This window comes from Molossus molossus, unplaced genomic scaffold (assembly GCF_014108415.1).
Source record: "Molossus molossus isolate mMolMol1 unplaced genomic scaffold, mMolMol1.p scaffold_m16_p_8, whole genome shotgun sequence".
NCBI lineage: Eukaryota > Metazoa > Chordata > Mammalia > Chiroptera > Molossidae > Molossus > Molossus molossus.
In genome coordinates, this window is record NW_023425402.1 from 85318051 (window position 1) to 85340723 (window position 22673).

General features: G+C 43.2%; 1 protein-coding gene across 2 annotated transcripts in view; it reads right to left on the reverse strand.

Moving 5' to 3' along the window:
* Nucleotides 1-22671, reverse strand: part of STX7 (syntaxin 7) — a 39902-nt gene extending 17231 nt beyond the window's left edge. The window contains exons 1-2 of one of the 2 annotated variants that reach the window (XM_036248274.1): nucleotides 22565-22671; nucleotides 16648-16798 (exon numbers count right to left, since the gene is read on the reverse strand). In XM_036248274.1, coding sequence (XP_036104167.1) covers nucleotides 16648-16732 — 85 coding nt within the window. In that variant the 5' untranslated portion in view covers nucleotides 16733-16798; nucleotides 22565-22671. Of the gene's footprint in view, nucleotides 1-16647; nucleotides 16799-18028; nucleotides 18061-22564 lie in introns of those variants that run through there. The other variant, XM_036248275.1, reaches the window with a different exon arrangement.
* Between the last annotated feature and the right edge of the window lie 2 nt (nucleotides 22672-22673).

Genomic DNA, 22673 nt, shown 5'->3' on the forward strand with positions numbered 1-22673 from the left:
ATACTCCTTCCACGCTGGTGGAGGCAGAATATTAGTCACTGAAATGCTAGCACTGTAGGTCACCCCAAGATTCTCCCAGCTTCCCAATCCATGAGTCACACTCATGGTATTCCACACACCAGTGCTTCTGAGCAAGACATTCACACTACAGAGAAGAAAACAAACACTCTTCCAGGGACAATGGGATCCACTGCCCTGCCCGTACTCCATTATCCAGAACCGCCGGGCTTCTAGAGTGCTTGGTGGCCCAATGCAGACTCTGATGGCGCTGCCTGGGCGACAGTGTCTTGGGAAGCTGTTCTACAGCTTATTTGTGCCCTCAAAGGACAACCAGGATGCTATTTCACCCACAGCCAGAAAGAAAACTTAGATTTGGAAACTAAGGGCTGAGAGTGAAGAAAGACGAATATTTCACATGTATGCCAAATTACCCAGGGGCAAATTTTCTTCCATCTCTGGAGGTGACTTAGAGACAGTATCTGAGTCAGAAATGTCACTGTCTTCACCTGAGTAGAAGCTGAGACTGCGTCTGCCCATTTGGCGCCGGGATAGTACACTGTCGACAGGTCATCACTAATGGGTGGCAAGGGAATGCCAACTAGAACCAATGTGAGAGGGAGAAGTAACTAAATCTCAGGAGAGTAGCTGGAGGGAACTAGCTAACACTGCCATCTTGAACCATAAAAGTCAGCATCACAGCATGTGAGCCGGACGACTGGGGCCCTGGTTTGAAAGGCTGGCTCACTCCGAATGGCCAAGGCTTGATGGAAGGCACAGAAACATGGAATCACTGCTCAGGGGGAGAAGTACTAATACACACTGCACCCTTGTTTCCAGCTGTAGACAACAAACAGGATGGTGACAAGGAAAAACCGATAAGGGGGAGAAGTACTAATACACACTGCACCCTTGTTTCCAGCTGTAGACGACAAACAGGATGGTGACAAGGAAAAACCGATAATCACTCACTCCTAGTTTCTCCCCTATCAGGTCTAATGGGCTTCATTCCATTATCCAGCCTGGAGTGCTGTGAATTTACAGGATGCTCATGTTCAATTTTAACTGGCATATGTCCAACTTTAAAGAAAACTCTTGAAATATGAAAATTAAGGAACAAATTATTTACATAACCATAAACAGTTTCCTAAAGAAAAATGTAGCTAATACATGGAGGGAGGATTAAATCAAGATGCACCTCTGCAGCAGTAGTGAACAAATTATTTTCACATTATTCACTATTTGCACCATTAATTCTAGAGAGGTGGCTTTAGAGAATATATTAAATTTTTCATAAAATCAAGAGAACACTATTTCCTATACATTCAAGAAAGGTGCATTGCTATTTCCTCAAAACCAAAACAGTCCCCCTTTCTGAACTTCATAGCTTCTGAGACCCATTCTGTTCCACATGGGTCTGCTGCCATCTAGTGGATTATAGTGGATTACATAAAAAATGCTTTCATAGTAAAGAATATATAAATATAAATGTATATATAAATATGTGTGTGTATGTGTGTGTATTCATAAAACTGTAGGCAGCAGTTGGTACCCCAGGCTGTGCAACATGACGACCTGTCAGAGTTTACCTGGGATGGGGAGCACGCTGTCTGACCAGTGAAAGTGGCAGACTGGGGGCACCCGGGCCAGCCCCAACAGGCACTGGAGCACTCTCAGAGAGCTGAAAACAGAATACCGCTATCTTCCCTTTTAGCACAAAACATCCCTGCTGCTCAACCCGAAGCAACTCAGAGTTATAACAGCCAATCACAAGAAAAACAGTGATTAGTAAAATCCTCGAACAAGTGACTGTGAGATTCTGACTCAGTCTCACCCTCTGCACACTCAAGAAGAAGTCACATTTAATGCTGACCAGGAAGCAGCCCTGGACCAGACAACCTGACGTGGAAACCTGACCTCTCTCCTTCCTGGCTGTTGACCTTGGCCAACCTACCTGGTCTCTCTCCAAGCTATGACTGTCTCAAAAGAGAAACAGAGAAAATCACCTCCTCTCAGTTACCACGAACTTCACCTGAGAACAATGCATGTCAGCACCTTTTACTGGCCATGGTAAGAGCTCAATACATGAGAGCTAACAGTATAAACTGATTTATGTTTTTCTCCTCAAGTCAGAAATAAACAGTAGGAATATTCTAACACAACTAATGTGAGCCATGCTTCAGGAGCGCACTGAAACGTAATTTCTGACATAAGTTGTACGAATCGTAGAGGTAATCATAAGTATCAACGGACACAAGCCAGTTCTATCCCATATGTAGGAGGGAAGCGTCAGCCACCTGACAAGTGTCTGGGTTACATACAAGTGACATAATTGAAACTGAACTAGAGAAAAACAAGTAAAGCCCTGGCTGGTTTGGCTCAGCGGTTGGAGCGTCGACCTGCGGACCAGAGAGTCCCGGGTTCTGTTCCCGCTAGGGGCACATACCAAAAAAACAAAACCAAAAATAAACAAACAAGTAAATATTAAAAGAAACAAACTCTGTTTGAGACTCAACTCTTTTCTCTAGCAAACCCCTACCTGTTTTAAGCAGTGGTTTGCAGCATTACAGAAGCGGATATACAGTATATGAAAACTGGCAAGTTGACTATAATTAGAGAATCATGAGGTTAGGCTCATTACAAGGTACAAGGTGCATGGGATAGCGTATCACAAGAAAACACCTGCATCAGGTAGATAAGTACTAACACAAAAAGTTTCTAGGAAAAAAATCAAGTGAACTCGATCGATTTCACATACCAACAAAAACCAAGAAAAGCGTGCTATAATTCAAAAAAGCACATCACACGTGGAGAAACTCCCTAGGGGATCTGAAAGAAAGCTACTAAAACAATTATGGGCTTTCTTCCAAATAGGCGATCTCATGCTCCGTCTTGTGATTCGAACTGGGAGCTTATCTCTTTGTGGGTGAAAGAACTGACGCGCACTGTGCAGAGGAGGAGGGCTGCGAGGAGGCCGAGGGATCTTCCAGGGGTGAGTCTGAGTGGCCAGGCGCTGCAGGGCCCAGCCCACTGGAGCGCGGTGCTCGTCGAAGGCTGATGGGCTCCACAGAGCAACCCCAGATTCAGAGCACATTTAATTTTAAGTTTCTCATTGGCTTTCTCCCCGGATACTTCAAAGGTAGAAAGACACAGAGGTTATTAGCCAAGTGGACATTTTGGGCATTTTAAACTTGCTGTAGGTTAATAAAGAGTTGAATCTAAGGCATGGGTCTTAAAAATAAAGTACAAACACAGGTCATCTGACCACTAATGTGAACCATAGCTCGGGGTTCTCAGCTGCCAGGCAGGGCAGGCTCTCTCTCAGCAAAGTCAGTCAGCCCTACTGTCCTGTCCCAGGGACCTGCTCAGTCCACCTGCTCTGAGAGTAGGATCAGAAGTGACACAGGCCCAGAGGGGTGGTGGCCCGAGAAGGTGACCTGTGCCAGCACAGGCGAGGACTTCGCGAAGCCACTCCACACCTGCGTGGGAAAGAAAACCCTTCTTCAGGGTTTCCTCATTGCCTCTCAAGTCACCTTGAAAAGAGACACTGTTACAAGGTTCTTGGAAAGTTGTACCGTCATCGCTGCCTGTAGCCTATGTTTCTTGAGTAAAGAACAGACCAGCGCGTGTCGATTCTGGGGTCACAGAACAGACCTTTGCTCTAAGCAAAAGCAGGTTTTCAACAAGGTGACGGCCAAACAGAAGCCCCCCTTCAAGGCCGTCTGGTCCATGCTGCCTGCAGACCTCCGAGTGTTCAACCGTTTTATTTTAAAAACTGGATGGCTTATGACTGTAAAGCATTTTATCACGTATTCTGAAGATAGCTGTCCCTCCGTTTGCTTATGTAGAGTCCTGCCTTATTGGTTGTTTTTGTTTATGGCAGAATGTACAAAATCTGCTTTGTAGTTTTCAAATTGAAAGCAATCCTTAAAAAAATAAATAAAAATATCTCAGAAAAAGTGCGTTGGGGGGGGGGGGTAAGGGGAAGCCCCCTCCCAGCTCTCCAGCCGTCCTGGCCCCTCCCGGGCCCCCCTCCCCGGTGCGCTTATTTCCTGTCATCCCCCAAGGCCCAGTAATGCTCCTTCGGCTCCAGAAGCATGAAGTTCACCTCCAGTTTATAAGGCAGCGATTCCCAAACCTTCACCTCAGTCCTAATTTCTGATCAGTTCTATCACTAAAACACTGAAAATAGATTTCCCCTTCCGATAGGAATGTGGTCGAAGTTTGTTTCTGAACCTTCCTTCTTCCCTCCTGAAGCCATAGAGAACAAACCAGGGGGTGGGTGGGGGGATGACCCACCAAAGTTACAGTTTCTGGGAAACTAAGACAACAAAAACATTCTCAAAAATATGTACACGTGTCCAAAGGCAGCAGGAAAGAGCAGATCCCACGGGGGAAGCCCTATGCGTGGGGCAGGGAGTAGGGGAGGCAGCGGAGGGGAGGCAGAGCTGCAAGGTGTCACCAGCAAACACCCACTTCCAGAAGAGGGTGACTGCACCCTGATGGACCCCGAGCAGGGCTGAGAGGGAACTGGGTCCTCTCCTGGGGGAGGTAGGAAGGAAAGGCTTCAACCTTACTCAGGGGGCCCAACCTCTGAAAGCACCCCTATTCTCTAAGAGGAGGCAGACCCCGCAGAAGGAGGTGGCTGTGCATCCTGGGCCAATGCAGTGATGGGGGGACTGGGGGGGGAACCCCTGCACCAGGCTGGTCTGAGAAGCAGAGGGGGGAAGAATCCTGCCTCGGGCAGGGCAGAGAGAAGGGAGACCTTGAGCAGAGACTGGGCTTCCCTCTCTGCACAGCACTCTCCTGCCAGAAAACCAAACTCATTCTACTGAACAACAACAAAAAGAACATATAACAACATACAAAAAATACATATAAAAATATGGAAAAGAATAGCATACTCCATCCAAAGAAAATGCAGCAGGAAAAAAATGTTGCCACGAAGTAGATCATGTGAAAACTGTAACCCAAAACAGTAACACAATGGTTTTTTTTTGTTTTTTGTTTTTGTTGTTGTTGTTGTTTTTTAACTCAGTGAGACAACTGCAATCCTAAAGGAAGCTCACAAAAGAACTCATAGACAAGATGGCCAGGTAACAGGCACTGGTGAAATGGAGACTAAAGGCACCCAGGAAAAACAGAGAGAGGCAAATTCAGGAACAAAGACTAAGTGGCAAGGAGCACGGGCAGGTCGGAACCGGACCTCACAGCCCTTGTGACAGCAGCACTTGTTCAGGGCTGCTGAGGCCACACCCGGCCGCCCTGCCCTTTCTGAGGGTTTTAGCTCTTGGCTCACTGTCACTCAGCTCCTCCCAGTTCTTTGTGACTTCAGTGCACTTGCCCATGATCCTTCCACCGTCCTGGCCTCAGTTCTTTGCATGTTTCTCCCGAAATGATCTTGTCCACCCTACCTTAGTCACACTCCAAAATCATATCAAATGCCTTCTCATTACCAATAACGAATTCTTCCATAATGTTAGTTTCATGCACACTGCTTACAAATCACGACCACCTGATGTCCAGCTCACACCCACGGGTACCCTGACTCTCCCAAGCCCGGGACCCACCAGCGCCTACCATCCTGTGGTCCGAGCCACTTTCCCTCCCCCAAGTCTTCATTTGCCTCCTGACCCAGCTTACACGCCACAGTCGCTCATCCTATCACTCTCTTGCATGTATCAGTCTCTCCCTCTGTCCACCTTAACCACCTGACAAATCCACACTCTGGTTGGGCCCAACACTGCGCCTGCTCTATTACATGGAAATGCCATATGCCATTTAACTAAATCTCTGTTAATGGATGCTTTATCCTAAGATTATGTTTAGAAGGTGGGGAATTATTATTTATACTGCCTCCACAAAGAAATCCTCCTGAGTACTATACAGATAAAATAAAGTGATGCTGACTAAATAACATTTTCTTGTCTGTTTCTACACTCCATTTATTTAAATGCTCAAAACCCTGTACCCAGAGTAGAAATATGAATCCTTAACTATGGTCTGCAAGGCCCCACCCAACCCAACACTAGCTCCTATCCTCCATGCTCTGTGCACACCGGACTGCCCACCACTATTCCCAAACCCAGGCATATTTCCACCCCAGGGCCCTTGTACCAGCTGTTGCCCCATCTAGAACATCCTTTCCCCAATACTGAAGGATGCAGTCCCTTACTTCCTTTAAATATTTGTTCGGCTACCACCCCATCATCAAGGCATATCCGAGCTCCTCGTGCATCCCATTTATAAATGTAATCCCCTCTCCAGAATACCACATCCCTACTGACATCTCCTTCCAATATACTATATAATTTATTTTATGTCTCTCTTCTCTTATTAAAGGTTAAAAGGCAGGTATTTTATTTTACTCACTGACCTAGCACCTAGACAGTGCCTAGGACATCACGGGTACTTAATAAATACTTGCAGAGTGAATGCACAAAATGCCTTGTATAATATAAACGTGATCCAAGTGCACACTGTTACGTGGATCAGACTGTCCTGGATTCAAATACCAGCTTTCCCACTTAACAGCTGTCTGAACATGAGCAAGTGACCTAGCCACTCCAAACCTAACCTTTCCCATCTGACAGAGTTAGCTGGAAAATCAAGTGCACCCAAAAAATAGGTATAAAATAACAAGTACAATGCATAGAATAAACAGTTAATAAGAGTTAAAAGATACTTAATTATATACCTTCCAGAAACAGATTTTCGACTAAAGTGGGGTGCATATTCAGGCAATGTTACACAAATACAATCACTGGGCGTATCCGGCCACCTGCCCAGCTCTCCTCCCGCGCTCCCACAGTCCTCTGGGTATTCAGACAAGCAAGCCTCAGCTCAATGTTCAGCTAAAGGCTCCCACACTCCTCAGTAAGAAAAAACAGTCCACAGGCTCGGAGGGCATCTTGATGATGTCTGTGGCATTCGCTTGGACTTTAAATGAGATGAAGACCGAACTATCCCGAGAAGTGGATGGCCTCCCTTCATGTAGGTAATATGCTACTGCAATGACGGTTTCTTCAAATAATTATGATAATGACACTATAACAAGACGGAAGGCTGGGAAAAAATCAATGTACCGAGACTTACAGAACACTATCTTGTATGAACTTTGGGTTCTTTCAAATCAATTAATAGGCAAACTAATTAATAACTGCCTCAAAAATAAGAACAGCAGTCTGGTGTAAGTATAAAAGGCAATTTACTCTTCAATGAAAAATATCGCTCAACAATTGGTGAAAAACAACAAAAAATAACCAAAGAGAAGAAAATAAGAACTGCTGAAACCTCTTCCACCTACCACCCTTCTAGTGTCTGATGGGGTCATCCCAGCGGCCCCTAGGGGGAGTGTCCCCTGCACCTTCAAAATGCTGCAAGTATCAACACAGAGTGTGAGCTCTTTATCCCACTCATCTGTCTCTTTGTCTCTTTCCATTGCTCACATTCAATACCTGTTTCCTTTTAAGAACTGAATTCACAAAAAGATAATGTGCCTTTCCTTCATGATTTCTTTATAGACCGTGCTCCTTCTTCCTTAGGTAATTCTGCACTGCGGTCGTGACACCCGAGAGCTTCCTACTCATTCAGCTGTCTTCCTTCCAGAGTCACACCTTGGAATCACATTCCCCTCTCTGAAATGTTCTGTTCTAGCCTTTGTCCACCACAATCCCTAACAGCCTCCGTACGCAAAACCTGTGGGAAATGCAATTGTGTAAAAGGTCACGATTCCCTGCCACAGAAGACATTATAGAGCAGATAACAAAAAATGTTGGCCCTTAGAAAAAATATATAAAGACTAAAAAATGAGCCCTGGCCAGTTTTTCTCAGTGGTTAGAGCATCGGCCTGCAGACGAGAAAGTCCCAGGTTCAGTTCCCGCCCAGGGCACGTACCTCGGTTGCAGTTTATCCCCAGCCCTGGTTGGGGTTGTGTGGGTGGCAGCCACTCGGTGTGTCTCTCTCACGTTAATGTTTCTCTCCCTCTCTCTTCCTCCCTCTCTCCCTCCTGCTCCACCTGAAGATAAATGCAAAAATGTCCTCAAGTGAGGATAAAAAAAAAAAAAACTAAAAAATGAAATACAAAAGACATTCACATCTTCCTATCAAATGAGCGAGAGGAAATTGCTACCATAAGCCCAAAGGAAAGAAAAATGTGTCCAATGGCACTCCCCACTTTTTGCAAATATATAAAAGTAATGCAAATACGCTGAGTAACCCACTTGAGGGCGTTCGGCCCGATTTTGTTGAGGCTGACAAGCCGGGCACCCGCTCCTATAGTTCACACAGAGCTGTGAAAAGACATTTCTTCTCAGGGAGCCGACATTTTAGTAAGGAATGCAAAAAATAAAAAATATAAAATAAAAATCAGTAAATAATTGTAGTAGTTTAATTTACTAATAAAAGGCTTAATAAAAATAAAACAGGTTCGTGAGAAAAAGAATAATTGGAGGAAACAAGATAATAGGTGAGGGAAGACATCCCTAAGGCAGTGACCTTTGGGCTGAGAACTAAACACCAAGAAGGAGCCAGTCATGTGAAGGTCTAGGAAGATGTCTGAAGCAGAGAGCAAGTAAGTGCAAAGGCCCTGAGGTAAGAATGAGAGAATGGTTCAAGAAGCAGAAAGAAGGCCAATGTGGAAGGTTGCAGTTGCCAGGGGAAAGTGGTAGGCGATGACAAGCGGGGGCAGGAATTTGTTGATTATTTTAAGTGCCACAGAAAGTCACTGTAGGGTTTTAAGCTGTGGGATGACATGACCCGATTTATAGTTTTGAAAGTTCACCTTGCATACTGCGTGGCTACTAGTCGCCAACGTGGAGAGCAGACTGCATATAGGCAGGAATGGAACAGCGAGAACAATTTGGAGGCTGCAGTCATGCAAAGGAGAAAGAGCGGCAGCTTGGACCTGGAGGGAATAGCAGAGATGGAGAGAAATGGACAATTTGGGCAAGTAGAACCAACAGGATTTGCACTTAGGTTGAACTGGGGAGAGAAGACACAGAGTACTAGGGTCTGGGGTTGGAAGCAAGAGTACGAAATTTCCTATTTGGGCAGAAGCATACAGGAGACTCACACACAGGAGCAGTGAGTGGTAACGTTTCCGGAAGCACCTGGAAGCCATATCTTAAAGTTTTCATTCATAAAACAAAAATGGGTTCACTCAGATTTGGTCATAAACGGTACTTATGTTTGGTCGTGTAGGAGAAGCCACCAGAGAGAAAAAAAGTGGTAGCTCTCTGTTAAAACTCCCTTGGATAAGACATTAATTTCACACCTATTTCTGTTTAATGTCAACATCTTAGGCATGAAAAAACTCAAAATGAAATCAAAGCTATTGAAGTTTTTCTCCTCAAAGGGGAAAAAGATAAATATTTTCAGATGTGCAATGTTAGAAGTAGATACATCTATCTATGGATGGATGCATCTGTCTATCAAAGGGGGGGGGGGATGGAGAAAGAGAGAAAGAACAGTTTTCAACTCCTCTTCCTCTATAACTGCATTCCCATGCACTGATGGTCATTACAAAAGAAAAAAATCCCTAATTCCTAGGTAAACACCCACATAGCTCCAGTGAATTCATTAACTGCTCAGGATTGGAATTGTTTTTTCAAGAAAAGCTTGCTCAGGCTCTAAAAAAGAGAAGTTGATATTAGCTTCCTGTTTTTCAATCACGTGTCCCCTTCACCAGACTCTAATGAAAAGAATTGTATTCATTCTTGTAAGTAACAGAAGGGCTCACATTTGTGTATAGACTCACAGTCCTGAGAACCTTATGGGGACAAAAGGCAAGCACTGGTCCTTATCAATAAATAAGGGAAGTATACACACGGAATGAGAAGCTAATTACAACACAAAGAAACTAATGTATTTTTTCAACTCTCAACAAGTCTGTATTGGTCTAACAGCTTTAATCTATAGGAGCTAAAGCATAAAAAATGAAACAATAAAGATTCAACATAAATACTTTTCAGTCACCTTCTCTTAACCATTATGACATGGGCTCAAGTTCAAACATTTGATGCCTCCAGAAAGTTCTCCCTCCCAGATCTTCTGGACAACACACGCGAGCGCGAGAGTGCGTGCACAGGCAATAAATCCTGCGTGTTTTAGCAGAAAACTTCTGAACTCATTAATTCAAATGCGTGTACTTTAGATTACCAATGGATCAACTTGGTTTATTTTCCAAAAGCTAACTATTAGCCACTCTGTATCAGGCTCTTTCAGATTACTCCTTAAAAAAACAAAGAAACAAATGCCAGATCCTCAATAGCTTTGCTGGGAATACTTAACATAACATGTAAGTAGGGGAACATTTTATCTCAAGGGCTATGTTTCATAGTCAGCTGTTATCATTTCTATTTGTTGATTTCCTACAATTCATAACTTAGCAGCTAATTCTGACATGATTCACACCAGAATCCCTTGTGACTGTAACCGTCCACCTCTTAATACTTAGAATTAATACCTAAGTCTTAGTGGAACTCTAGTGGGTCTTGTGAACGACTGTTTCTATTATGGAATATTAAAAGCATGAATTATGGGTCCAGATATGGCAACTGGTCTCTTAATAACAAAGAGAACAATCCTGCATATGTTAGAAGAGTTTTCAGGATTCTTTAAAACTTTGGTTAAAAGTATAGTCTGTTAAAGTTGGAAGATCATAATCCAGCACACAGAAAATATACACATAAGCAAACCATGCCCTAGAAAGTGAACTAGCTCACCCAAGGTCACACTGCTGTCTGGATCTGATTTCAGGAAATGAGCACACACACACACACAGCGCGTCTAGTTAGAAGCTTTTCCTGTCGTCTCACGGATTTTTCCTAACTAGGCAATATTCTAAAAAGTCTGATTCTAATCAAGGAATTACAATAGGAATCACAATGAGATACAACTATGGGTAAAATGTAAAAGACTGTAAATGCCAAATTTGGCAAGGATTTGAAGCAATACAAACTGATACACTGGCTGGTGGGAGTATAACCTGGTACAACTACTTAATTATTTTAAATGCTCCACAGAGAAATCACTTATAAAGTTACTAAAAAGTTGTATTACTTTAATATAAACTATTTTTGTCTAAATATATTTTATATTTAAGTATTTTAATATAAATTATATTTCTGCAATATGGTTTAAATATCTCACTAGTAAAGCAAACTGATAAGATTATACATTATTTTTAACAAAAAGTCATTTAAGGGAAAAAAATGTTTAAATACATTTTGTTTCATCTGCCCTATTCTTCGCAAAACAGAATTCCAAGAATAAAATACTAGGGAAAAACAAAAAACAAAACCAGAAGAAACTCCCTCTCATCTTACTAAATGTTATCCTTGGTTCCTCCAAGAATAAAAACAATCCTGTTGATTGCTATTTTCTTTTTTGGTATAACCTAAACCTACAACCAAATATTTTGCAAGTTTTCATTGATCTATATCAAAACTAATTTAAAAACAAACTTTCCCACTGCTCAGAAAGACTTCAGCTTTACCTGAATAAATGTACATATTCTAACTACAAGGGTATTACCTTATTTACAGCATCTTCTCTTTAGTTTTCTTTAGTAAAAGTAGATAATTTGTGCAGACACAAATTCACAAGATGCAAATGCAATGTGGAAAAGAACACCTAATGTGGTGCAAAGCACTATTCTGTTCACGTCTAGTATTATTAGCATTACCAGATGGGGGAAAAGTGAACTGAAATTTCACACTTCCGCCTTTCACTTCCATGTGATTTCTTCACAGCCCTTCTCGGCGACCCACACTGGATAGTAGGTTACATTTTTAACAACCAACTCTATGTAAATCTAAACTTCCCTTCATTCAGACACTGAATCTCAGATGTAGAAAACATACACATAAATTCATGACCCCAAATCTCCAATGAATGTTCAACCTGCCATTCCCCCTTCTCTGCTTCTGGGGTATGTCAATTCTCTCGACTGGCAAAACCACAGGTAAGCACTTTCTCTTCTTTTTATAGACTTTCACCAGCCTTCCTTCTCATTCTCTATCCAATGCCTTTTGCTTCCTATTTTGTTTAAAAGCAGCTCATCTGCCTGGCCGGTGTAGCTCAGTGGTTGAGCACCCGGGCACCAAGAGGTCACTGGTTCGCTTCCCAGTCAAGGCACATACCTGGGTTGTGGGCTCAGTCCCTGGTAGGGGGCAGTTGATCGAAGTTTCACTCTCCCTCACCCTTCCTCCCTCTTTAAAAATCAATAAACTATGTTAAAAAAAAAAAAAAAAGCTCCTTCAGACAGGAACTCCTCATCTTCACCCACCACATTTACCATCTACACCACACTGTACAGTGGATGAACCAGACACTAAAGACCCATTCACCTGCCTGGCTAGCCTTCAAAGGCATTTCTTTTACAATTATACTCTCCCTAGAATCTCCATTTTGTACTAGAAAAATGCAACCTTCTCTGATCCTCCTTCTACTTCTCTGGTAGAATCTGCCAGTTGCCTTAACACGGATTTCCCTTCTCTCTCGAATGAAGCAATCCCCAGTTTCAGTGAGCACAGTGCACTCCAGCCTTCCTAACAGCCGTGTGACTATAACCAAATTCTGGTCAGTCACATAAACAGAGTGAGCAGGATTCCGAAAAGTCTTGGTCCTTCTTCCTCCTTTTCTCCATCTATACTTGGAATATGGATGAGGTCATTCTTTCCAAAGTCACCAGTTTGCAAGATCCAACCCTCTGCTTTTATCTTAGTCTCCCAGAAGCATTAGACACAGATGATGCTTCACTCAGTCTTGAAACTCCTTTTTTTTTTTTAATTTCTGGAAATCCACCATATCCTAATGTTCTTGTTATCTCTCTGGTCACTCGTCTGATTCTTTATGCTGCTTTCTCCCTGCCTTCCTGACCTCTGCGTGTTTTTAATGCCCCAGTCCTCATTTCTTAACTGTACTCACTCCTTTGCAATTATTATTTTTTTATTAATTTATTTTTGTTACAGATGTTTCTCCCCTCTCCCCCCACTGACTCCCTCCTCCCTATCCCCTCCCACCCCGTCCCCAGCTTTGTTGTCCATGTCCATTGGTTATGCACACCTGCATATAAATTCTGTGGAATCCCCCCCCTTCTGAGGAATGTCAGTCTGTACCCTACTTCTATGTCTCTGGGTCTATTTTGTTCATCAGTTTGTTTAGTTCATTATATTCCAGAAATAAGTGAGATCATGTGATATTTGTCTTTCTCTGTTTGGCTTGTTTCGCTTAGGATAACACTTTCCAGGTCCCTCCATGTTGTCTCAAAGGATAAGAGATCTTTCTTTCTTACAGCTGCATAGTACTCCATTGTGTACATGTACCACTGCTTTTTTTTTTAATCCTCACCCGAAGACATTTTTCCATTTTTTATTCAGATAGAGTGGGAGGGGAGAGAGAAGAAGAGAGAGAGAAAAAAACATCGATGTGAAAGGGACACATCGAGTGGCTGCCACCCCCACAACTCAACCAGGGCCAGGGAAAAACTGCAACCGAAGTACATGCCCTTAGCGGGAACCAAACCCGGGTCTCTCTGGACTGCAGGCCAATGCTCTAACTGCTGAGCCAAAGTGGCCAGGGCATAGCACAGCTTTTTTTATCCATCTGTCTACTGATGGACATTGGATTGTTTCCAGATCTTAGCTATTGTAAACAGTGCTGCTATGAACAGTGGGTACATATATTCTTTCTGATTGGTGTTTCAGGCTTCTTAGGGTATATTCCTAGGAGTGGGATCAAATGGAAGTTCAATTTTTAATTTTCTGAGGTAACACCATATTGTTTTCCATAGTGGCTGCACCAGTCTGCATTCCCACCAGCAGTGCACTAGGGTCCCCTTTTCTCCACACTCTCACCAACACTTGTTGTTTGATGATTTGTTGAAGGCGGCCACTCTGACAGGTGTGAAGTGATACCTCATTATTTTAAACCTATGGTTTTAAATGTTATTTATACTCTGAAGACACTCTGATCTCCTAATTCATATATGTAAAATAGATGTTTGACATCTTCCCTTAGATGTTTAAAAGACATCTCAGTAGTTACTTGACCAAAACAAAACTCTCCCCACTTCTGAACTGCAGTCCTTCCCACCTCAGTATGTGCTCAGCACCATTCACTTGGTTGCTCAATGCAAAAACCAGGCCTGTCATCTCGGTTTCTTCTCTCTCTCAATCCAGCTGCCGACATCAGCAAGTCCTGCTGGGTCCACCTCCAGAGAACACCCATCATTCCTCTCTGTCCCCAGTGCTACTACCCTGGTCTCATCAGACCCCTGTGGTGGCCAGTGTGTCCCCCTCTATTTACCCAAAGTCTATTTTCTTTTTTTAATCCTCACCCGAGGATATTTTTTCATTTCTCTTCAGATAGAGTGGGAGGGAGAGAAAGGAAAAGAGAAACATTGATGTGAGAGGGACACATCAACTGGTTGCCTCCCGCCCGAAAGGGACTGCAACCGAGGTACGTACCCTTGGCCAGAATTGAACCTGTGACTCATTGGTCTGGGGGCCAACCGCTGAGCCAAATCAGCCAGGGCCCAACGTCTATTTTCTAAGAGAAGCCAAAGCAATCTTTGCAAAGTGCAGATCTGATTGTGTCTCGTCCCTGCCTCTTAGAATGAAATCTAAGCTCCCTAGATAGCCTCCAAGGCTCTCGATGACCTGTTCAACCTCCTCTCTGATTTCACGTACGGTCACTCTTGCCTCAAGTGCTGTGTTTCAGCAACACTGGAGGTTTTTCTCCCCCGTATTTTCTGAACATGCCAATCTCTGGACTGCCTTTTTTTTTTTTGAGCACCAGCTGTGTGGCCTCCATTTAAATGCTCTTTCCCAGTATCTTCTCACTACCAGCCCCTTCTCATCCTCTTTCAGGGCATCATCTAAGCTAATCTTCTTACGTTTTACACAAGAAATAAGATTATGCTTCAAATATCTAAAGGTGGTGATAGTACCTTCTCATGGCTGAACACTCCCCATAACAGGTCTTCGCAAGGCACAGTAGTGGGTCTCAGGACTCCAAAAATGCCCTGAATCACAACACAGTTGCATAATCAAGCTATCGACTTGGCCATATATGCAACTCTGGTCCAATTTATCATTTCTCATCCAATGGGATCAACTGATCTCTTCTCAGGGAGCATGCCCTGATTTAAGTTAACCCTTACCCCCTTTTAATTCGAGCTCACAAGCAATCTCCACGTGAGATATCTTCTACACCGCCATGTGTTCACTGCCTCTGTAATTTCACTACACTAGTTACTTCTCCTTCTTTCCAGAAGTCTTGGCACCGTTTAGCTTGAGGATGCCTGCTCCATTCTTTGGAGAAAGGCCTCCTGGCCCCCTTTCTTACACAAAGGTCCTGGTTTCCCACACATGTAAATTAAAATGATGAACTCTCTTAATTTTCCCACAGGTAGCCTGAGGCGGACCAGTACGTGTTCCAACCAGCATCAGAGAAGCCACACAGAGGAGAAGACAACTGACTAATCAGAAAGAACAAGGTGGAGACAATGCCGGTGACCTGGAACAGTCCTTGATGTACCATCCCAACAGTCTCTGCTCTGGACAACCTGACACCTCTGCACTGTTCACGTCCCTGCTCCTCTGAGAACAGCCAAATACAACAAGAATTAATCCAAATCAGAGTCCGTGTTATTCTACCCAGCTGTGCACAGGGGCACTTTTTTAGAACCATTTGTAATCTAATTTTACTCCCTCTGACCCAAAACACACTGACATCTCATTTAAATCATTCACGTAGAGTAATAATTATTGGGAAGTTAATGATTAAAGACACACAGTTTGGTCATCTGGAAACAGTCCTGACTTCTGCAGTGGTTAACATTCTGGTAAAACGAGCAGCCTTAGCAAAGTAGGCTAAAGATGACACAGTACTAACATCTGAAAAAGTACTGCCCAGGTAATTCCCAGATGGCAAAAATACTGACAGCAAGATGACTAGAATCATCCAGGTATGTGATTAGCTGTGATTCAGAAACAAAGAATAATCCCCACCCCAACAACAACAAAAAAATCTATAGGCTCAAATCTGCTATAGTGATTTTTTTCCAGTCCTATGTATATTTTAAGGAGTAATAATTTCTAATAAAATGCCACACTGGACCAGCGTACTAACAGTCCATCTTCGACAAGTATAGAAAGGAGTCTGTGGAGAATCCAGATAGTTCTCTTCTATACCTGCCTCAACAGATAAAAATGTTTCCTCCGTAGTTCTTCCCTGCTCCTGAATAGCATACCACATGTTTACCCTTTACAAACTTAACCTAAACCATATTCAGTCAGATATTTTTTTATATAAAGATACATTCCTTAAAAACTTGACAGTATTGCCCAGTTCCAAACCTGTGAGATTTGGCCAATGAGTGTCACTAATCTCATCTAGAATCAGATAATCATAAAGCAAATATAGGTATCTACTTTTTAAAATCTTTAGTTCAGTTAAGTGTTATCTCTTCTATACATAATTATTTCTTAAATTCATTCTAAAGAATTCCAGCCCCTTGAGATCTGTTCTTAAAAGAATGCTCCTCCCTCTCTCAATCAATAGTAGTTGTCCTTTTATTAATCTCCACCAAGTTCAGCTAAGAACTGAAAACAAACAATGAAGTCAATTTAAAACTCAACTCACAACATTGTGTGATCTTCTGGATGTTGGCAGAGATACGCTGGGCCAGCTGAGTGGGGTCACCAATAGTTCCTGGCGTGTAAGACATGGCTGATTCTCTGAGTCACTAATTTCATCAGACGCTGGTGGACTGTGCAGTCTTCTAAGCAGTTACCTACATAACATAAAAGTCGCATGATTGTATTTTCAAAATTACTGGCTTACAGTTTCCAAACTGTCAATTTGGGAGGTTACAAGTACAAACCTGATTAACCTAACAGGGTTAAAATCTATCAAACAGACACAGCAAATAGCATAACTCCTATGTCTATAAAAAAACAAACAAAAAACAAAAACAAAACATAAACTTTAAAGGACAGAGTCAAGTTAAACATGTTAAATAGGGTAAGGTTCAAATTATACATTCCCTTTGAACTTCTCTGATTTCTCCAAGAGTTATCAAGTCCCTTTACTGAATACAATGTTAATTGTTTATATATTTTTGTCTTTAACTAAAATGTGAGCAATTATACGGCAGGGCCCACTTACTATTTATCTTTCTCCGACATTTAAAACAATTCCTGGCACAGAACAGATATGTAAGTATTCATTCAACGGAATACAGACTTCAGGCAATCTGAGGAAAGGCATTACCAGATCTAATTTACCACACATAGGAAGAGCTCGGGAACAAATGATTAATGCATCTCTAATTTTAGAGATCAAAAAGGAGAAAGGTCAAATTGGAAAGAGCAAAGCCGACGAGTAAGGTAAAAGGGAATGCGCTGTAGGATGCTCACCATGCACACACCTTCCTGAGAGAGCAAGACAGCTCTCGTCTTCTGGGGACCAGGATGCTCACCATGCACACACCTTCCTGAGAGAGCAAGACAGCTCTCGTCTTCTGGGGACCAGCATTAGGACAGGAAGCTAAGCCGGCATGCTGCTATAGTAAGGAGGTAAGACGAAGTTCTTTCCTTCCTCCGTCCATACCACACCATTCAGAGTTTGAGAAGAAAGAATGAAAAGGGGTGCCCTATGTGCAGGACTGTGCACAACAAAGAATTCCCACTACTCCTACACCATCTTTCCACTGAGTGTGTGCTGAATGCCAGAGTTGTGGGTGGTCAAGCTGTAGGCCAACTCTCTACTACGAGTCTGCTATCGGACCAGCATTGAAAGAAGAACCTGAGAACTGTAAGCAAATAAAACAACAATGGTAAAGTATCTGCTCAAGTCAAATTTGTCTTTTAGTAGAGAAAGGATCAAGTTAATAATGTAAAACAACAAAAGCAATACAAAGCAGTAAAAAAAGGTCAATACTGATAGAGACTATGAAAAAAATATATCACTATTACTCTTATCTAGAAAGAATTCATGAAACAGAAGCCTAAGATTTGGATACCTGGGTATGACTGGTATGGAAAACAACAAAGGCAACACAATCAAGCCTGGAGTGGGTAGGCCCAGAACATGTGGACAGGCCAAACACACTGTGTCATTTGCCAAAGGAAGGAGAAGTTCCTGGTCAACTCCAAGTCAGATGCTTCATGGCTGGGGCAAGGGGGAGACAACACCAAAAGAAAAAGAGAAGATGACCTAACATTTACTGCACATCTGTGAAATGAAAAGCATTTCACATAGATTGTCTAATTCAATTTTCAAAAAATATCCCCTTTAAAGTAGGTAGTAGCAAATACACCTTGTTTTAACAATGAGCAAACTGTGGTTTATAAAGCTGAAGCAACTATAAAGGTCTCCTAGCCCATCCACCACATGGAGATGGATTCAATCCCAGGGTTCTGGTTCCAAAGCTACCCATGCTCAGCTACCACAAAAAACTAAAGTCACAGAAGCCCTGGCCAGTTTGGCTCAGCGGTTAGAGCACTGGCCGGTGGTCCAGAGAGACCTGGGTTCGGTTCCCGCTAAGGATACATACCTCGGTTGCAGTTTGTCCCCGGCCCTGGTTTGGTTGTGTGGGAGGCAGCCACTCGATGTGTCCCTTTCAGGTCAATGTTTCTCTCTCTCTCTCTCTCTCTCTCTCTCTCTCTCTCTCTCTCTCCTTCCCACTCTATCTGAACAAAAAATGCAAAAATGTCCTCGGGTGAAGATTAAAAAACAAAAAAACAAACTGAAGTCACAGAAGAGGGCGGGCCCTAGACATTAGGTTTAGTTTGAATGTGTTGTGATAAGAAACCACTGGAGCCCAGCCGGTGTGGCTCAGTGGTTGAGCATTGACCCATGCACCAAGAGGTCACCGGTTCGATTCCCAGTCGGGACACATGCCCAGGTTGTGGGCCCGATCCTCAGTGTGGGGCATGCAGGAAACAGCCAACTGATGTTCTCTCCCATCGATGTTTCTATCTCTCTTTCCCTCTCCCTTCCTCTCTCTCTAAAATCAATAAAGAAGAAGAAGAAAAAAGAACAAAACCACTGGAGATTTCTGGTAGGGGAGAAGAGGCCACAAGGAAATGTGTGTCTTTGTTCTAAGGGTCAGTGCCGGCAAGTAGACAGCTTCTCAACTGTTGAGAAGGCTACAACAGTACTGGTTCTGTGCCTGAAATTCTGGCATGTGTCTGGCCACCCTGGAGCTCCTGGGAGCTTTTAGATGCTCTCTATTCTTTTTCATTGATCCATGGGTCCAACTTATCTAATCTGGGCCCTCTGGACCTCACCAATTCCTAGAGATACACCCAAAACCAATTTCATAAAAGGGCAAACTACAACCTCAACTCAGAGAGCACAACCACTGCAGCAGGGTAGCAGGAATAAACATCCTTCCTGGTAGCCCTGGGCAGGGCCTGCAGGGAGCTGAAGCACTGGGGCCCAGACAGAACAAGACTGAGGCTGGGGATTCAATGAGACTCAGCCTCTCACAAGCCACCAACTGGATCTTGAAATTCTCGTCTATTTTTTTTTTTTTTCAGTAAGAGCTTTATTGAGATAATTCACATATCACGTGATTTACCCATTTAAAGTGTGCAACAGTGTGTTAAAATATTCACCAAGTTGTGCAACCACCACCACATCACATTTAGAACATTTCATTACCCTAAAAATAAAACTCATGCCCCGGGCCCCCCCCACCCCGCTCTCTAACCTCCCCAGTTGTTGGCAACCACTAATTCACTTTATGTCTTCATAGGTTTGTCTACTCTGTATATTTCATATGAATGGAATCAGACAATATCTGTTCTGTTATGACTAGCTTCTTTCAGCATGTTTTCAAGGTCCATCCATATGAATCAATACTTCATACCTTTTATAGCCAAATAATATTCTATGACATGAGTAGAGACAATTTTCTCCTGGTTCAATGATATCTTTCTTTTTCCTTTCCTTCAATCAACTAGATCTCTAGAAAAACTGGCTCATAGCCAACACAAACACAGTGAATGAGGAAATGTTCCTTTTTCTTATTTATGTACTCTCTTCTACTCTCTTGGGCAGTGGGGGAGGGCTCCTCCATCCACATACACCAACACACCCATATAGAAATGAGTCTCACAAGTCATACTCTTAACTGATTAGTGTCTACATGGTCTTTGAAGCTACAGGAACTCACCGATTTCTTTTTCAGCTGCCAGTGGAACTGGCAACCAGAAATCTCTATCTTGGACAAGACACTAAGCTTCTGGGCATGGGCAAAGCATTAGAAACAGTCAGTTTAATTTTCTTAATTGTGAGCATTAACATAAAGCACTGGATTTCTCTTTACCCCATGTCCCCAAATGCAAAAATGTATTTGTCAAAATATAGCATTTGACAAAAAAAGGCAATTTTTCCCCCTTCATGTCTGATTTCTTTTAATTTAAATATTTTTCTTTATTGATTTTAGAAAGAGGAAGGGAGAGAGAGAGACAGAAACATGGATGAGAGAGAACATAGATTGGCTGCTTCCTGCACGCCCCCTACTGGGGATCAAGCCCACAACCTGGGCATGGGCCCTGACTGGGAATTCAACCAGTGACCTCTAGCTGCATGGGTTAATGCTCAACCACTGCGCTCCACTGGTTGGGCCCTTCATGTCTGATTTTAAAGAAAGTAACAACCTAAAAAGCAAGAAGAAGAAGCATCTTAAAATATTTTATATATTTTTAAAGGTCTTTATATAAACCAGTTAATGGGGGGCAGGTGGTCTTTTTTTATAGACTGCTCTATTCTCAGTACCTGGCTATATAATAGGTGCTTAATAAAAATTTGTAGAATAAGTAAATAAATGTGCCTATTTCCTAAGAAAACACAACCAGTTTGAGCGTAAATGTCACTATTTCTAAGACTGAATTCCAGTGCCTTCTTTCAGATCCTGAACATCTGAGGCTTATTGCTTGGGCCTGTGCTTGGGTCCATTTTCTATCCCTAAAAGACTTCTCCCATGATCTCCATGTGACTGGCTCCTTTTTTCCCAGCATCATCTTGTCACATGCTGGAGAAGCCTTCAGTGACTGCTGGGATCTGAAGTGAGAAGTCACCACCCCTGCGACAATCCAATGATTTCTCTAACTTACTGCATCATAGTGCTAATCACTTCAAATGATCTAGTTAGTATCTTGTTTAATACCTATCTCTATCTCTGGAATATATATATATGAGGAATTAACCTCCTTCTTTAGCCCAACTCTTCCATCGGTTCAACTATTACAGTATTTGGTTGTAGTTCACATTGCCAAGGATTATTTTTCACCCTTTCAAACATTAAACTTCCAAATTAAATGGAATCACAGCAAACGTTACTCAGACTTACTGCATATGTTCTATATATTTTTCAACCACCAGCACTTTGGTGAAGTTTGGTATCCTAACCCAAACTTTTGGTTTGGCTTTGTTACTGGGAGCAGCATAAGTAAACTATCTGAAGAAAAATGATGTAGACCTTAGTCAGTTAATATAGTATCATATTAACTTCAACAGAAACTTTGAAACTACAGCATAATTCTTAACTAGCCACAAGTTTGAGACAAACTACTCAAAGTGGCCTGTAAAGAAGAGGACAGTTTAGCACGGTTATCAGATTGTCAGTTTATGTCCTCTGAGGCTCAGGCTACCTCCAGAGGAGACGTCCACCTCCAACATTACTAAACAGAACAGCATTTCAAAATCATTTCCTTTTCTTCCAGATTCTGTACAAGGTTTAAATTATATATAGTAATAGTCAGAATACACTGATGGGATTTAAAGCAAAATTAATATATGTATACAGGAGCCAGGCAAATGCAAGAAACTTAAGAGAGAAAATTACAGCATCTGACCAGAAAAGCAACGTTACATTTTTTAAGTCTGAATTTAAAGAAAGTATCAACCTAGAAACAAGAGAGGGGCCGCATCTTGAAATATTTTATGTATTTTTAAAGGTCTTTAAATAAACCAATGAATGACGTGTACTGAGAAGATCAAGGAAGTTAGCTTTCATCAAGGCAAATAGAAAATCGAACACAATGAGCCTCTGAATAAACGGATACGGTTCCTTTACAACAGCCCTGTATTTTCAGTTCTTCTATGTCCGAAAGGAGAGCTCGAAAATGTGTTTTCTAAATCAATGGGCTAAAAAGAGGAAGAGGTCAATTCGTGTCCCGACCGAGGCAGAAGCTGGATTCCGGCGCTGGCCGGGGAGGGCTCGGGGGCCCGTCCCGCCCCGGTGCGCGCAGCCCGCCGGTGCGCCTGAGTGAGCGCGGCCCGGGGCAGCCGGGGAGGCGGCGAGGCTGCCGACACCCGCCCGGTGCGACTGGCCGGGCCGCGGGCCGCGCGTCTCGCCCGCAGCGGGCCAGGGGGCGTGGGCGCGGCCGGCGCTCCCGGAGCTGGGAAGCCGCCCTCCCCTCCCGAGCCTGCAGCAAAGCGCAGGACGGCCTCCCAACGACGCGCATAAACAAGGAGGCGCGGCAGCTGCAGGGACATCGCGCCTCCGGGGTCCGGCCAGGGATCCCCCTCCCTGTGCTCGTCTTACCTCCACCTCCTCGTCTTCCACCTACTCCACCTCCTCCTCCTCCGGCCACAGGACCCCACCGCCCGCCTGAGCCCCGCCAGCTACAATTCTCAGCAGGTGGGTGTTGGCG